Here is an 18,209-nt window from a genome sequence, read left to right on the forward strand (position 1 = left end):
TGTGTAGCAAGTTTAGAACACAATAGTTGGAACAGCACCTTTTTTGTCACTCCAATTTGCATATGTTGCATAGTATGCTTTAAGATAGCCATTGCAACACAGATGTATTTGCCTCAATGGCTTATTTGATATTTTAAGCATGTAAGTTATATGTTAAATTTTCTTAAGCTCTTGGAAATCACTCAAAAGTGTGCACAATGAGTACAATTCAAATGAGAAAATGTTTTTAAAACCTCTATATTGAGCAAGAGGAGATAGATTGGTAAGTATCCCACATCTATGCTTAATGAAGTAGAGCACCACTTCAAAGATGGATGGTATCGTCTTTCTTCTTCAAAAGTATACACAATAGGCAAAAATAAAATAAGAACTTTATATAGGGCTAGAGGAGATAGATTGGTAAGTCTTCCACACATGTGCTTGATAGAGTGCCACTCCAAAGAGAATTGGTATCCTCTTTCTTGTCAAAAAAAGTAATTTGTGTGTGTGTGTGTGTGTGTGTGTGTGTGTGTGTGTGTGTGCACTTTATTTTTTCCTCCAACCCTATAGTGATATCTCATATGCCACTCCAAAAAGAGATGGCTTCCTCTTTCTTGTCAAATATCTTTAATCAAAATGCATATCTTCCAAAGGCATTGAAGAAAAACTATCATGATGCCTTTCTCCACAAGCTCATAGACAATAACGACGATAACGATAGGGCTTGCACTTCCACTATATGCTAGTTGAAAGACAGATTCGTTGGTGAGGCCCTTGTTTTGATGGGAATCGTTCAAATATATCAATTGCCTCACTTCTGAGAAGTGGCGATACAAATTCTTGTTGAGGTTAGATAATAAACTAGCCTCAATTGTTTAATCACCATTTAATTGTATCAAATCTTCATTTAAGTTGTACAGTTTTTCTAACATGCTTGAAAATTTCTCATGGCGAGTAATGCAAGAGGAATTGGTCCACGTATTCCCTTTCACATAAAGATATACAAGCCAATGGCACATGAATGATGCATTTATTGACACTCCATCCTTGCATATGTTGCATAGTTTGCATAAGATAGCTATAGTGAGATGCACGTACCTATTATTTGAATCATGTTTGGACATAAGCCATGCCTCGATGTCTTATTTAAGATGTTTAGCATCTAAGTTACATTTTAAATTTATTGGTGAATATAGATGTGCTTAAGCTCTTGGAGAGCACACTAAAAAAGTTGTGCACAAAGAGCATTATCTACATGAGAAAATAATATATAAATGAAGGTACATGTGATTAAGTTGTTAGCAACCACACTCAAAAGTATACACAAAAAGCATGATCTATAAGAAAATATTTCAAATCCTCTATATGGAGCTAAAGGAGATAGATTAAAAGTCTCTCATGCATGTACATGATGAAGTCACCTTCAAGCTTACACCACTCACAATGAAGAATCAACATTCATAGCCCACAATTGTAGTGGATTACATGCTACATGAAGTGTAGCAATGGCTTAAGGAGCAATTACATTATCATTATGGCCTATAAGAACATATCCATCTCTTCTCTAGAGAGTAGAGAGCCTGAGTATAATTATGAGAGTAATATCATTAGTTAAGGGTGATTTTGGCAAGGATTGTCATACATACTCTACAATAGTGAGTATCATCCCAATTCAGATTCTAAGAGAGAGGAGCACTCTGAAACCTATAGACCCTTGCTCTTGAGTCTTGCCTTTTACTGTGTACACAATGTATGAGATCACCAATTTTGGTTCATTCTCTATTCATCATTTTGGTGCTAAACCCTCATTTCAACTTCCTTTTGCATCTATGTTTGAAGTAAAGCCTGCAAATGTTTAACGTCTCAACATTAAGTATAGGCCTTCACATGTGCAAATGTTTCACAGCAAACATATGTCCATGATTTTACTAACATCAAACACTACTAATTGAAAGCCATCAAACCTAACCACCCAACATTACTAGCCTTTGCTTGTATGGAAAGCGTAGAGTATCATGAAATATGATGCAAGGATATCACGTTCCACGCTGTAGGGTTTAATTGTATACCAAAACCAGAGGTACCAAGCTATGTATATCAAAGCCACCATCAAGGAAAAGCATATCCCAAAAATGCCCGCCTAGAAGCACAACTTTAGCAGGAGCACACAATAGATCCATAATCTAAGGTTAATTCCTTCGTTTGCAAAAGAGAAAGCGATAAAAGAGCAGTACACTTAAGATTCTAGGATAAGAGGGTCTTGGCAAAAATAACAAGCAACGGGTATGGTTTTCGTGGGTGCCTTTGAGCAAATTAAAACACGGAGCTGAGAGCCTATTTGTGGCTTCCTCTGAAGGGAGAGAGAGAGAGAGAGAGAAAATATAATTGCCCGTTACGATTTTTTGAGAAAAAAGAGGGGGATAGACAACTATCCTTCCAATGGGGAGTTTACAAATTCTGCATTGAAGCAGCAGCTGGGATATGCTTTTCCTTTTCCATGTCACAAGATCACCATAACACAACCAATCATGAAACGGTAATGGCCATGGCCAAGCATGAGACATGGTGAAGACAAAAGATTGACTACGAGCACAGCTTCCATCATAGCAATGATGTTAGCTATCTGAAACTGCAGAGGATAAAAACCTGGGGGACCGCATAGCTCGTAAGCTCCTCCGTATGGCTTCATCTTCATTTATAACACCATTCTTTCGAGACACTCTGCTGTCAAGTATTGCTTGCCCAATTGCATCTTCTTCAAAGCGGTACCCCATGTCGTCTGATCAAAGTCTACATAATCCACAAGATGTCTGGCAAGCACCAGTGCTCACTCGCTTTACTGGGTCATGTTACACTGGCTCGCTCTAAATGACTCGGGAGAGAAAAGCTTGGAGATCAAACCTTCAAATCTCTTGGCACCAGGTCCAGGTTTGAGCAGCCTAGGATCTCCTTTCTCCGCACAAGGGTCGCTATTATTGCTGCTGCCTGCACACCAACCACCAGGTGTGAAATGCTCACCACCACGCCCAAGAAGCTCTCTGTCAATCTTATCCAGCACCCGATCACCCCTCTCAAACTTCCTAGCAAATGGAGCCCCACTGTTTTTCATGTCAACAAAGTGCTTTAAACTCAAGGTCATTGGATGCTGCTTGGGCGGAGTGTCCCATGCAATATAGTGCAAGTCATGATTGACTGTTGTGTTGCGGAACTCTTTCGAATTGCAAATCACGGTGTGAAAGTAACCTTCTGGTGAAGAAACCATATTTGTGTAATACATGAGAACTGTTCTTGGGAGGTTATCCCAACCCCAAATGCAGTATTCCACAAACCGTCTTGTCAAAGCCACCCATGCTGATCCTATCAAATTTAATAGTGGGAAACAATGTTAGTACTCCGGCCCTTATGATCATTGTTGTACTCATGATCCTTCATATGTAGCAAGCTTCATATGACAAAGCCTCGTATGTTGGCAGCAGTAATGCAAAGTTTATGAATCTTTGTAAGCAGATGCACTAGTTCATTTTAAAGCCTGGTATTAGTACCTAGAAACAGCTTGAATGCATCAGGAACAGAACGCCTCTGTTTAGCCCAAAAAATCTCAGACTTCTTTGACACATACAGGCCGGGGTCTATAATCACTGGCTTTGCCCTTTGAAACCTGAATAGCCACAAGATAAATGGATCAATGTTATACAACAGTTTGAGATATCTAGGCACTAAGAGCTGTTATAGCTGGAAGGTTGCTTACTCTTTCCAGCCCAGTTCGCTGGTGTGCTCAATAAAGTTAACATCTCTTGGCAGGATAGAGAAAACATGGAGCAAATCTGCAAAGCAAATCCATACATGAGTTCCGACCATTGAGTGGTAAACCTTGATTTAATCAAAGCCCCAATGTGCTAGAATCAGTCTTGGATTCTACTTTAAGAATAATTTATACCGGAAGATGGCATTCCAATTTTACATGTAAAGTACTCTTTACAAGAATGTAAAGTGATGAATAATACATTACTAAGTATTCCAATTTTATACGTAAAGTAATCCTTACAAGAATCTAAAGTGATGAATAATACATTACTAAGTATGCTCTCCTGTAAGACTAGCCATAATTTCAAACAGAACAAGTGTGAACACAAAAATCCAAACAAGAGACACTGATTCCTTACTTAAGACCACATAAACGCTAACATTTGGACTCACAAGTATCAAAACATACAATAGCAAATACAAAATGCTACAAATATGACTACACACTGCATCGTCACTTGTCACGCTCAGTTGAGAGACCTTGGAGTGTAACTATGCAGTATGTAATATAGGTTGAGCAAGCAAGCTCATTTCATTCCAATCAAAAAGACTATCAAATCCTCAACATATAACTAGAATATTTATTCAAAAAAATTTCAAGCGTCATGGGTTACCGCAATCCATCGTGGGCGATAGAGATCCATGAACCACTAGTCTCTTTCAAGGAGCTCTTTTTGAAAATTTAAATACAAAGCTTACTTTTTCTTTTTTTGATCATCTTCAAACAAAAGGTCAAAGTGAGATAGCAAATTTCAAAATATTAGATATGTTGATGTCCTATTGCCATGAAGCCAACCAACAATAGAAAAAGTATTTACCTTCAATAGAATAAGCGCATAACAACACAATTCATACTTCTACAAGTAAAGCACCATTTGAGATCATATATAGAAAACCACTCTTACTACCTATTCTCAATACATATGAGAAGATATTTCATGCCGATGAATTCGTGCGTGATATGGATATAGCTTTTTTCCAAGTCAGATGAGCTATCCAAAAAACTTAAGAGAAACAAAAGAAAGCAACAAATAAAAATCGAAAACACTTGGTTTTACAAGGAGATTAGATGTAGCTGAAATTTGACAAAGCTCGTCTAAGAAGCTCTCATAAGCCTTCATTCCCAAGTCACTAGACTCACAACAAAAAATGATGGTCCATTTCAAGTCGCTAAAAAGATTAATGATGTTTGTTACATGTTGTAACTTTCAAGACATTGGAGAATTCACAATGCTTTTCATATCCATCTTCTCAAGCCTTGTAAAGGGCCTCCCGTGAAGATATGCTAGGACTTGCACTAAGAAAACACACAGCATATACAGTCAAGACTAAAACACAAAGACTCAAACACTGATAAGCAAAACTTAAACCCTAAACACAAAATGCAAAACGCAAAAATTCAAACACAGAAATAAGAAACTCTAAAGTGAATGAATGCTGTAAATAAATGTAAGAGTATACGGAAAGCCCAAGGGCAAAGCAATGGAGTGTCAAAGAGTGACATCCACTAGAGATGGATCCCAAGTGTTGTGACCATCAATCAAAGTGACGGAGTGAGAGAAACACCAAACACTGATCATTAGAGTCTAAGAGGACTAAGACAACTGGAGAGGATGATGCCTGATGATGTGGGCAAGGTTGCAAAATGCAGCAATAGAACGCTGTAATAAAACCCAATAGTAGGGACGGTGCTAGACAGCAGTTGGCAGTAGTGGATAAAGATGCCAGGTATTGGAGGAACTAAGGAAGATGTGGCAACCATTGCAAGGGTAGGATCCCCACATGGATAAAGGTTGTTGGCTGAGATCTGCACAAAAATGAGACCCTACACAAAAGGGATGAGACTAAATGGTGAGTAGCCTGTCTATTTATAGATGTTAAAGGGTACCCCAAAAATTAGGGTTTTGGGGGACCACTGAAACTCTCTCGAACCACGCACCGATTTTGTGCTTTTCATTAATAACGCGTGTTTTGGGGCTGTTAGAGAATGCTAATCAGCTGCAAAGCGTGTTTTAGCTCAACACCTCCACCATAGTAATAGGGAACAACCGTCCTAGGCCCCCGAGATGCGAAAATGCCGTCTTGGACAGATGTACCAAAGGGGACACCAAAATGGGACAAGGGACATCTCTTGTCCCATCCCTAACATCTTCCCCTGTCCCAACCATCCTCTATCTCGTCCCCCTGTCGCGAACTTTTTTCTTTTAATGGTTGGGTTGGATGGAGGGATGGCTTTTTTGTCGCTTTTTTTGTAGATGAGTTTCTTAGACTTCTTTCAAGGACTTATCCTTTTGTCACACATACACATACAAAATCAGCATACTCTTGTATGAAGTCATATCAAATCAGCCCACATTACATATACATTTTTTCTACAACGGAAAATACATGCATACATATGCATGCATATGTTCTTTGGTAGTAAACATTCACCCACATATCCGCCCACCACATCACATGCATACATTTTAAAATGCTATTTATATATGTTGTCCCCTCCCTTGTCCCAACCCCTATCCCCGCTCCCACTTTTGGTCATTCCCTATTCTCGACTTCATCCTCATCCCCATTCCCATTCCCCGTTCCATGTTACTATGGCCTCCACCATTGGAGCTTATAATAGAGAACCCACCTGAAATAGATGAACAGGAAGAGATGCTTCAACTAGAGCAAATAGTCTTTCATATAATCAAGCAACGAAAAAGGAATATTTCTAGAAGTTCCTTTTAAAATTTAAAACTTACTCTCATATAGATACTAGAAGAGTATTTTAAAGACTATCCAAAAATACTTGTAGCTTATGAAAAAGCTGTAGGATTAAAAATACTTCAAGTAACATTTTGCGTACAAGACGAATTTCAAGAGGAAGGAATGTAACCAACCTTTTGTATATCAACTCTTACCAAGATATATTGGCTCAATTATTCACATTAATTTGATGCTCTTTTACTTTAAAAGGCGATTTATATGGTTAAATGTTCATCTTTCTATTCAAGGTGACTAATGGCTAGAACACCCTAGAATTTACTTGAGTTGTCATTGATAAGATGAGATGCCTAAGAGAAATTACAAGTTTAGTTGAACAATCAAATTAACCAAAAATCCTAGATGATCATGACTTATTTTTAACTCAAGTAGTCACATTGACTAGAAGCGCATATAATGAGTGGTTTCAAAAAGTAAAACCAAATGCTCATGATCAAAGAAACGAACCGTAATCTGGTGAACCTATATAATTAAGCTCTCCAAGATCTAAATTTTACGACTCTTAAAATTTAGGGAGTTACTATTTTTGGAAGTTGCTCAAATGGAAATTCTGTTTGCATCAAAATCTTTGGAATTTCGCAAGGAACAATTTTGTCTTCAGTTGCTATTTTAAATTCTTGACCATTTGAGAAATTTTTAGAGTACAAGATTTAGAAGTTTCTTTCTTTAGAAAAGTGACATGTGCCATTTAGAATAAAACACTTGTCATTTTGAAAAGACAAGTGTCTCTACACTTGTTATTTGTAGCCTTTACTTTCCACTTTTGAACGTCCAAGACCATGCCTATATATTGTAGGTCTCTCTATTCATTTTCATGAAGCTCTCATGCTAAAATTTTCAGCCACATGCTTTGTACTCTCCTATTTATCACTCATCCAAGAAGCATTTTCTACTTAGATTGATCTAGTCCAAGCATTAAAAAAGAAAATCAACTTGTTGCCCAAAGTAGAAATTAGAGTTTTAAAACCCTAATTTTCAAAATTGCAACAAAAAACCAGCCCTTTTATATATGGTTCAAGCACTTGGTACCTATGGTTTGTTTCAATAAATTCCTGTAAAGGAGGGGCTAGTTCCCCTCTCAACATGATGCCAACTCTCTTCTTTCTCTCTCTCCCTTTGTCTTCTAATTTTCGTCGTGATACTTGATCAAGTTGGTTAAGTTCAAAGTATTGTCATTCTTGCGTTCTTCCCTACACTCATAAGGTACGACTCTAAAAGAAAGTTCAACATAATGTTCACCATCTCACCATCTTCAATCATCTCATCAATGTTGAGCAGCTCCTCAAACAAGTCCTGAATATATGTGATATGATCTGTCATAGAATAAACATCATTCATGTAAGCATTGGCCAACTCTCTTCGCAAGAAGAACATGTGGACCTCATTCATAGCTGCAAACATTTGTTCCAAAACAACCCAAGTTGCATGTGAGGTTTTCCAAGATCATATGTGAGGTATGATAGCTCTTTTCATTGATAGAGCTATCAAAGACAGCTTGTGCATCGTGAGAATCCCATCTTTTCTAGTCAGGCACAACTGCAAGGAGGACAGCAACAGACTATCTTCTACTTCTCCCTTGCACAAGAGGAGGTGTGCCAAGAGGAAAAGCAATCACTACAACTCAAGCTTCATCACCTGTGACATAATCCTAGAGATTCTTGGCCACAAGGAGGTTCTGAATCATGAAACTCCAAAGGGAGTAATTTGTACCAACAATTTTGTCCTTGCTACTGAGGATGCCAAGAACATCATTGTTATTTCCTACCATTGTTGAATAAAAATTAAATGAAACCTGACAAGACTTCCAACATGGGAGAGGAGTAAAATGAACAAAATCCTCTTCAGGATCCCAATGCAAACAAGTACACCTGTTGTACCAAGTGTCAAGTGCTGAATCATTGTTCTGTACAAAACAATGGCTGTCAATGATTCGATTTTCATACCCAAACTGATCAAAACAGCAATTTAACATTGTACCACAACTTGTAGTATGGCCTCTGAAGACACGAGTAAAAAGCCCCAATCTTTCTACTGAAATTGTGAGAAATTGCAGAAATTTAGAATTACTTACAATTAGTTAACAATGTTGGTGACAAATCCCAAGATTTCAGCACAAATCAAAGTCGATTTCAGCAAAAGCCAAATTTCTTGTTCAAATGTCAATGAAATTGGCAAAGGACCTTGAATCACGTAGAAGCCCCAAATTTTTGAGTCATCAAGATGTGTGTGGAGATGTTGAATGCATTGGAGATGTGTTGGACAGTGTAAGAAAGGTAAGAGTGATGGGCAGGTTCACGCAGCAATTGGACAAGTAGAGCTGAGTGGTAGGGTGGCATTGGAGAGCACCCTCACGTCTGGCAAACTTGGCAAGCGGCGTTGGAGAAGCAAGCTACACAAGCAAAATAGGCAAGAAAAGCCATGCAAACATTGGCACTGCATACAAAAGCTGGGGACAGAGGTGCTACAGAAATCAGCACTGAAAGATACTAGGCAGACATTGTAGGAGGCGATGTTGTAGAAGGCAAGGCACAAACAAGTGGCTCTTACACAAGGCGGCACAATTAGGGCAGATCACATCGTGACACATGAGCAAGTAAAGGCACAGCTAGCGGCTGGCATAGGATCGCTAGTACAAGACGGACTAAGTTGGCAATGCCTGCAAAGCCCTGCCTAGAGGATTGGTGGACGGCCTAATGGTTCTACAACAATCGCTTTGGTGGAGATGGCATGCAGAGAGCTAATAGCAACTCCTCCTCTGAAAACAGCATCTCCTCCTTATTGAGCTGAAAATGCATTATCCTAACTTAAACAGCCTCAAAGCATGCTTAATTAATGAAGAAAACCTTTTATTTTAAAAAGAAATGCGATCCTAGAGAGTTATTGTGTCCCATATGCAAAACCCTAATTTGGGTGCCCCAAACTTTCTATAAATATGCATGCAGCCCACCACTCCCTCAATTTTGTTTTTGCAAGTTTTAGGAGCTATAACTCTGCTGCCCACACCCCGTTCATGGAGAACATCACAGTCAGAGCTTCTACCAATCACTACTATCATCCAGCACCTGATTCCAGCCTTCTGCACGCGGTTGTTGTTGTTAGTGATCAGAGCACTTGGTCAGTCGGGGTCCAGTCGGACTGCCACGTGGCAGTCCGACCTGCTTCAGTACAGTCAGCTGCATTTAATGCAGCCGACCTGCAGTTATTTGGCGCCCAGATTCTGGCTATTTATAGCTGAGTTTTCAGTAGTCTGCCTACACACTTCTGTACGCACGTTCCAGGCTGGAGATACGTGCAGACTCCGTCTCTGTTAGCAGATTTCAGACAGGAGATCGTGCAGACTGCAGCGGACTTCGAGGTGAACAACAGGTTGCATCGTCGAGGTGGAGACACGCAGTCCAGCGCACTGCGCCCGTGTACATATCTGCATATCTTTGTATACAGCACACTTTATACAGCAGATTTTCGTCTTCCACTGTCTTTTTCTCTCTCCTCTCTCTACGTTCTCTCTCTTTCAGTCTTACGCTTCCGCACCACTGCACTCTGACATGGTATCAGAGCAGTGTAGAAGGGCTGGCTGAGTGAAGAACCAACCTGAAGAAGAGTTTCCATCGTGACACAAGGCTGCGTTTTCAGCATTTGAGGGCAAGCAGGAGGGCTGCGCCTCGGAACAAGACTGAAGCGAGCGTGGGCGCGCGGGAAAGCAGTCCAGGTGGTGGATTTGCTGCTGTTTACTACTGTTTGACAAGGAGGAAGTTTGAGTTTTCAGCTTTCAAGTGTAGGTTTTGCTTTTTCATCACCTCTGGCGCGTGAAGAAGTTTCAAGACGCGGAAAAGCCCTAGCAGGCTGCATTTTCACAGTCAGAGGGGGCTGCTTTTGCGTTTGTAAAGGCATTACAGGTGAATATGTCTACAGAGATTGACTTGGAGTTCCAAACGATCATGGACCGTAAGGTGCCTGTCTTACCGACTCTTCCCGCAGGTCAGAAGCTCGATGGCGACAATTAACGCATCTGGCACGTGATGATGTTGGCCATCCTTGAGTCCTACGATTTGGCGGAGCTTGTACAAGAGATCGACCGGCCCTTGGTGAGAGATGAGTCCAAACTCTCTTCCAATGCTCGTGCGGAGTTGGCCAAGGCACAGTCTCATGGGACAAACTGAATGCCCGGATTCGTTCCTTTCTTTTTCTGTCTTGTACTACAGCCGTGGTAGCTCACATCGAGCACTTGACGGTGGCTCGGGAGATATGGCTGGAGCTTGATCAGATATATAACCGCATGACCCTTATAAAGCGGGTTTCTTTGGAGGTGCAGATGCGGACCTTGTCCGTGAACAAGTCTTCTTCGTTGCGGGAGCACATCAACAAGCTTAGACAGCTTCAGATGCTGGTTCAGAATGCGGGGAAGCCGATTTCCTCCGAAGACATGGCGATCACACTCTTGTCCCAGTTGCCGCCACGATTCGGTGCTTTCTACTCCGCCCTTATTGCTTCGGAGCGAGAGTCCACTCTTTGGTGGGAAGAGTTGGTTCCTATGGTCTTGGACCAAGAGGAACAACTGAAGGGACAAAATGCTTCCAAGTCGAAGGCACTGACAAGTCAAGCCTCTCAGAAGAAGGGGAAGGACCAAAAGAAGAAGACGGGGGATAACAAGTCAAAGAAGGACAAGGATAAAGAATCCACATGCCATATTTGTGGAAAGACCGGCCATTGGAAGAAGGATTGCCCTGACAAAGATAAGGACACGAAGGATTCTGGAGCGGTGGTTGCACCCTCATCAACTGCATTTCTTCATCTAGCTGTCATTGAGGACTCTACACCGACTGCTTCTGATACTGCGATGACAGCTCCCCAGGCTCGAGAGTGGATCGTAGACAGTGGTGCCTCTCGGCACATGATTCCTTCATCAGATGGTGTTGCCCAGTTGCGACCTTCGCGTGGGCAAATTCTCATTGGAGATAGCTCTTCGGTGTCTATTGCAGGACAGGGTGAGATGTAGCTTATTCCAAATGGACGTGGTGGTACCCATACCTCAAAGGTCTTGCATGTACCAGGTTTAGGGTATCATCTACTATCAATTCATAAGATTTGTTCCCTTGGACTTATGGTGGAGTTTGACAGTGATTCGGTGCGAGTCCTTGATCGTGGGTCAAGGAAGGTTCTCTCATCAGAATATGAGGAGAATGGCATCTACAAATTGAAGTCTTCTACCGCCCTCTCTACTCTTCTTCTTACCTCTCAGACCCAGTCAGAGCTATGGCATGCTCGGTTTGGTCACCTTAACTATGATTATCTTCGGATGGCATCACGTGGACAGCTTGTTCGAGGGTTGCCGGACATAGTGGTGAGCCAGCAGCCATGCGTCTCCTGCATTCGTGGGAAACAGCATAGGGATGCGATTCCCAACAAAGCTTCGCGGCGGTCTACTTCACCGATGGAGCTTGTATTTACAGATCTTTGTGGCCCTATGAGGAACGAGTCCTTGAGAGGGAGCTCGTACTTCATGTTGATCGTAGATGACTACAGCAGGATGACATGGGCCTATTTCTTGGCGTTGAAGTCGGAGGCTTTCTCCCACTTCAAGGATTGGCTTCTCTTTGAGGAGAACCGATCAGGCCAAAGATTGAAGACCTTGCGATCCGACAAGGGTGGTGAATTTGTTTCTAATGAGTTTGCTCGTTTTTGTGCAAATAAAGGTATTCACCAGGAGTTTGCTAATACCAACACTCCTCAAGAAAATGGCATTCTTGAACGGAAGAACCGAAGTGTGATGGAGATGGCGTGCACCATGATGGAGCACCGACAGACACCTCAGTTTCTGTGGGCCGAGCCTGTGGCTACTGCAATCCACATCCTTAACCGATCCCCCACTTCGGCCATTGATGGGATGACACCTTTTGAGGCTTACTTTGGGACTAAGCCTGATGTTTCTTATTTTAGGGTCTTTGGGTGTGATGCCTATGTTCACATTCCCAAGGCTCATCGTGATAAATTTGAAGCAGCTTCCCGAAGATAGGTGTTTGTTGGCTACAACTCTCAGTCCCAAGGCTATCGTTTGTATGATCCCATCAAGTGGGATGTGTACACCAGACGAGATGTGCGGTTCGTGGAGGTTCTGGCCATAGCAGCGGGTGAGGAGCATCCTATTCTTGGAGATCCAAGGGAGAGTTGGACTCCCGAGACAATTCCTTTGGAGCCCGCGCCTTTTGTTTCCGATTCTGTTTCTGATACAAAGTCTATTGTTCCACCGATCACCCCCGAGGAGTTACCACCAGTGGATATCCTAGAGTCTTCCGCTGATGAAGAGAGACGAGGAGAGGTCCGGTCTCCTCCTCGTTGGGCCCGTAACACACTCCGTGATTCAAGGATCGAGGGGGTCCCTGAGGAGTGGGAACCGCAGGATGGTCCGCGGCGGTCACGAAGGCACCAGGCACATTCTACGGAGCTTGTTTGTTCTAACTATTGTTTGATAACCCATATTATGCATAATCGAGAGCCCACCTCCATGAAGGAGGCTTTACAGTCCGCACCATGGAAGAAAGCTATGGAAGCCGAGTTGGAGGCTATTGAGAGGAATGGCACTTGGTCACTCGTGCCTCGCCCCCCGAATAAGAAGGTGATTGGCATCAAATGGGTCTTCAAGACCAAGTACCTTAGCGATGGTTCTTTGGACAAACACAAGGCTCGCCTTGTTGCTAAAGGTTTTGCACAGCGCCCAGGGATTGATTGTCATGATACTTTTGCCCCCACTGCTCGTATGGCGACTATTCAAGCTGTTCTTGCCTTGGCTGGCCATAGGAGCTGGCATGTCTACCAGTTGGATGTGAAGTCGGCCTTCCTCAATGGTGATTTGAAGGAGGAGATCTATGTAGAACAGCCTCCTGGCTTAGGATCTTCAGATGGGCAAGTCTACAGGTTGAAGAAGGCCTTGTATGGCCTCAAGCAGGCTCCGCGTGCCTGGAACGAGAAGATTGATTCGTTCCTTCAGTCACAGTTGGGATATTGGCGTTTCAAGGCCGATCCGCAGCTTTATGTACATACTTCTGAGGCTGGTTGTGTGCTTTTTGTGTTGTATCTTGATGATTTGATTGTCACAGGTGATCGTGCACAAAAGGTCAAAGAGACGAAGGCAGCTTTACATCGGACGTTCAAGATTACGGACTTGGGTCTACTCCATTTCTTCTTGGGCCATGAGATTTATCAGTCTCAGAGGGGGATCTTCATCTCTCGGCAGAGATATGTACAGGAGCTCTTGGTTTCTTTTGCGATGGAGGATTACTCCTATGGATCCGAACTGAAAGGCCACTTTCCATTCAGCTTCTCCCATGGCGGATGCTTCCTGCTATCATCAGTTGATTGGATCATTGATTTGGCTCCTCAACACTCGTATTGATCTTTGTTTTGCTGTTGGACTCTTGGCGGGGTTCATGAGTGAACCTCAGACAGTGCATTGGCAGGCTGCCCAGAGAACACTTCGGTATTTGAGGGGGACATCTGATTTAGGGATTCATTATCCAGCAGGCACAGGTGGTTCAAATCTTGTACTTACAGGTTGGAGCGACTCGGATTGGGCTGGTGATGTGAACCGCAATGGGCTACTACAAATTATTGTTTTACCTTGGGTGCAAGTGTTATCTCATGGAGTAGCAAGAAGCAGCCCACGGTAGCCCTTTCGTCTACTGAGGCAGAGTATCGGGCCGCGTCTTCCACCACATGTGAGGCTTTGTGGCTTCGGAGACTGTTGGAGGAGCTTGGCTGCCCCCAGACTCGTCCTACTTTGCTGCAATGCGACAATGAGAGTTGCATTGCCTTGGCACGGAATCCTATTTTCCATGCCCGGACGAAGCACATAGAGATCCAGTGCCATTTTATCAGAGAGAAGCTTCTGGATGAGACCATCACAGTGGAGTACTGCAAGACAGAGGACAATCTTGCAGATCTGTTTACAAAGACACTTTCCCAAGCTCTACTTCGGAGACATACCAGATCCCTCAGGCTTCTGCCCTGCCCAGGCTCTGAGAGGGGGTGTTAGCGATTAAAGCACCTGGTCGGACTGTACAGTCGGACTGCCACGTGGCAGTCCGACCTGCTTCAGTACAGTCGGCTGCATTTAATGCAGCCGACCTGCAGTTATTTGGCGCCCAGATTCTGGCTATTTATAGCCGAGTTTTCAATAGTCTGCCTGCACACTTCTGTACGCAGGTTCCAAGCTGAAGATACATGCAGACTCCGTCTCTGTTCGCAGATTTCAGACAGGAGATCGTGCAGACTGCAGCGGACTTCAAGGTGAACAGTAGGTTGCATCATCGAGGTGGAGACACGCAGTCCAGCGCACTGCGCCCGTGTACATATCTGCATATCTTTGTATACAGCACACTTTATACAGCAGATCTTCGTCTTCCACTGTCTCTTTCTCTCTCCTCTCTCTGCATTCTCTCTCTTTCAGTCTTACGCTTCCACACTGCTGCACTTTGACAGTTGTCACCACCCCTATGGAGCTATCGCCTACTATTGGGAGCTATCACCTACCGCCAGATGCTATCGCCACCTATTGTCTGATGTCACCAGGATTTTCTATGTCCTCTGAATGCTATTTGCAGTTTCTAGCTGCCGCCTCATATTCTCTCACCTTTGATATTTACATTTGCATTTGCATCTAACAACTGTTACCTAGTTTTTCGCTCTCCTTAGGTACCTGCGTTTTTAGTCTTTCTCTCTCCTGCACTGTCGTCGGTATCAAATCCAGCCTTCCTTGGCTGCATTTGCTAGTGTTTGACACTCGAAGGTTGCCTTTGCTACAATTCAAGATCTGTTTGGAGTACGAGACACTCTACAGCTCATAACCTTTGCCTTGATCCCAAAGATAAGAGAGTTCAAGGTTCAATATTCACTACCTAGTGTCTTTGCTACATGAGCACTACATTTTCATCATTTATTCACTTTATTATTCATTGTGTTCACCATCTCTGAGTTACCCTAACCCTAACCCTAACTGTGTTCTAAGATTATCAGTCTATGCTTTGTCATATAATTGATTTCATGTTTTTTTGCATTTTTCTTCACATGGTATCAAAGCTAGATACTCTTTGAGAAACCTTGGCCTTCGATCGATAAGCTCATTCGCGAAAGCACGAACAAAAAAAGGATCAAATGACTTCGAACACATTCACGACATCGCTCCAATCTCCACAGCCAAACATGGACAGAAACGATTAGGAATGAGCCTCCCAACTTGCTACTACTCGATCTAACATGGGTGGAGAACCATCGGACTACCATGGAGTCCACCGACCATATCAAATTTCTGCCACTGAGTATGATCTCATCCTTACGCACAAAGCTCAGCAGGAGGTTAAAGGTAAACCAGAGTTCTCTCCTTTAGATTCGGTGCGCACAACTAGTGATCTTGCAGGATCTTCAGAATCTCCACTATGAACTAGCCATTCGCATGTGGAACCTAGATCGGATTACACATCACTTCCACAGTACTACTTTTCTCCAATGCCACGTACGAATCCTATTATTTCAAATTTCATGCTAATTGATTTTCTATTTTCTATTGGATTGGGAGATGCTTATCAAGAAGGGACTCATCAAAACAAGCTTTGGTTTGTGAGTAATAAGGAAGACTGGTATTTTTTCATGAACTCAAAACTAGGTAAGAAGCTCAAAGAAGAACTTGTAAGTTTTCCTACCCTTTTCCTTCAAATGATTTTATTTCTCATGCTCAATATCAGGTGCATCTTCATCTAGTGCATTTAATGGACCAAAGAAACCTATGATGTTTCCCACAACAACATCTATCACAAATCCATTTGGACTCCCACCCATCCCTCCCTCATCTTCCGCTGCACATTCCTATCAGCCTCCCATTAAGTGCACCATATTATCTATCACATATGACATCGGGGGGTTCTGCACATTCAAGCACAACCTTTAGGGCCTCTACATACCTATTTCCGGGTGATGTACCTGTGACGGAGGCTCAACCTCCCATACACACACTTTCGAGTTTTTTCCCTCCAAGGCATTCTTCAAGTGTGGATTGTTTGGTATCATAGTTTACCTCTATGGCATTATCTAAAGGACCATCCGATCATTCTGTAGTACCCAAGCCAACATTTGGACAAGGCTATCATATCCCAATGCCTTCACCTACACCTATGGTATCAGATGGACCTATGTCTGTTTCGGTACCTCCGCAGCAATCGGCACTCATTGGACATGCATTTAATGACAAGACTTGTTTCAACGGGTCAAACTACACCACTTGGTCAAATTTAATGAGGCATGTCTTAGACTCTCAGAACCTATGGAATTTAGTGCAGGGGTTGAAACCCCAACCTAATCCCGCCCTTGTTCCATACAAGGTCATTTGCTCATGGAAGGCTCATAACACCTCTACTATTGTCAAGCTTATGCAGGGCTTGTTGCCTAAGTTTCACTCTCAGCTTTAGCATTTCGACATAGCATCTAAGCATTGGATACACTTGACTAACCGCTATGTGGCTTGGGATAGGACCCATTGCATTAATTTGGATCATAAACTCCAAAATTTCAAAATCACACACAAGGATGACTTGAAAGTCAAGTTGGCTAAGTATCGGCATCTCCTTGCCGAGTTCTCAACAACTTGGGCATCTAAGTCCTCTTATAATCAAGTTGCTCTGTTCCTCAACAAGTTGCCAAGAAAATATTTCCATTTTGTGCAGTAGGTGATTTCACAGCCTCAAATAACCACATTTATGAGTTTGAATATCAATTGTTGAATTACGCACACTTGTTCGATCAATATCATAACATGTTTTCAATAGAGAAGGCTCTTATTGCATCTTCTTAGAGAGGGCAATAGGGCAAGGGCACACAAAAATCAAAATCAACATCAAAATACAGCTAGTAAATCCCAAGGAAACAATCGATCCATACTTAAACCAAGATAGCACAATGTACCTAAAAAGAACAGGCATTGTAAACATTGTCAAAAAGCTGGCCATTATGACGACGAGTGTCGATCTAAGGCAAGAGGCACACAACCCAAATCCAAGAATCAGACCCCCGCACCCCAGTTGGATAACCCCAACAAGGGAAGCAGGGTGGTGGCAACCCTCAGTAAGGGCAATGGTGAGGCCAGATCCACACTGCCGCCGGTCCATCATCACAGTCAGCAAACTACTCAACTCCAAAGGGTTTGTCCCATTGGTCTGCAGAGGTCCACATCGTCTCCTTAGAGATATCAAATGCAAGTCTCATTCACATCTACGAGTTGCCTCCTAATAAGGTGCCTGCAAGCAGAGGCCCACTTGTCACAGTCGAGTACGTCAATACGTGTTTGGCTGTGGACAATGGAGCTACCCATCGCATGACTCCTAGAGTGGACATTTTTACTTTCTGAGTCCCCTGTAGCCAAGAGTGTCCACATAGGAAACAACTTCTCGATCACAATTCGAGCCCAAAATCGCATCAATTTTCCCACTGACCTGGGTCCAGATCTCACCTCACGGGATCATGTGTATCATATCCTCCAGCTTGGGTAAACTTGTTGTCCATTCAGCAACTTTGCTAGTTGGGGCGAGTAGTTTTCTTCACAGCAACCACGGTTAAGGTCCTAGACTCTCAAACTAGATTGGTGATTGCTCGTGGCAAGGCATAGCCTAATGGCCTTT

General features: G+C 42.7%; 1 protein-coding gene across 1 annotated transcript in view; it reads right to left on the minus strand.

The window, feature by feature from the left end:
- Window positions 1–2,347: 2,347 nt before the first annotated feature.
- LOC148034584 (beta-glucuronosyltransferase GlcAT14B-like) overlaps window positions 2,348–18,209 on the minus strand; it is a 32,871-nt gene continuing 17,009 nt past the window's right edge. Inside the window, exons 2-4 of the mRNA XM_087679532.1 lie at window positions 3,728–3,803; window positions 3,522–3,637; window positions 2,348–3,336 (exon numbers count right to left, since the gene is read on the minus strand). Coding sequence (XP_087535658.1) covers window positions 2,816–3,336; window positions 3,522–3,637; window positions 3,728–3,803 — 713 coding nt within the window. The 3' untranslated portion in view covers window positions 2,348–2,815. The remainder of the gene's footprint in view (window positions 3,337–3,521; window positions 3,638–3,727; window positions 3,804–18,209) is intronic.

This window comes from Lygodium microphyllum, chromosome 6 (genome assembly GCF_053477565.2).
Source record: "Lygodium microphyllum isolate KBCC chromosome 6, Lygodium_microphyllum_v1.1.10, whole genome shotgun sequence".
Classification (NCBI taxonomy): domain Eukaryota; kingdom Viridiplantae; phylum Streptophyta; class Polypodiopsida; order Schizaeales; family Lygodiaceae; genus Lygodium; species Lygodium microphyllum.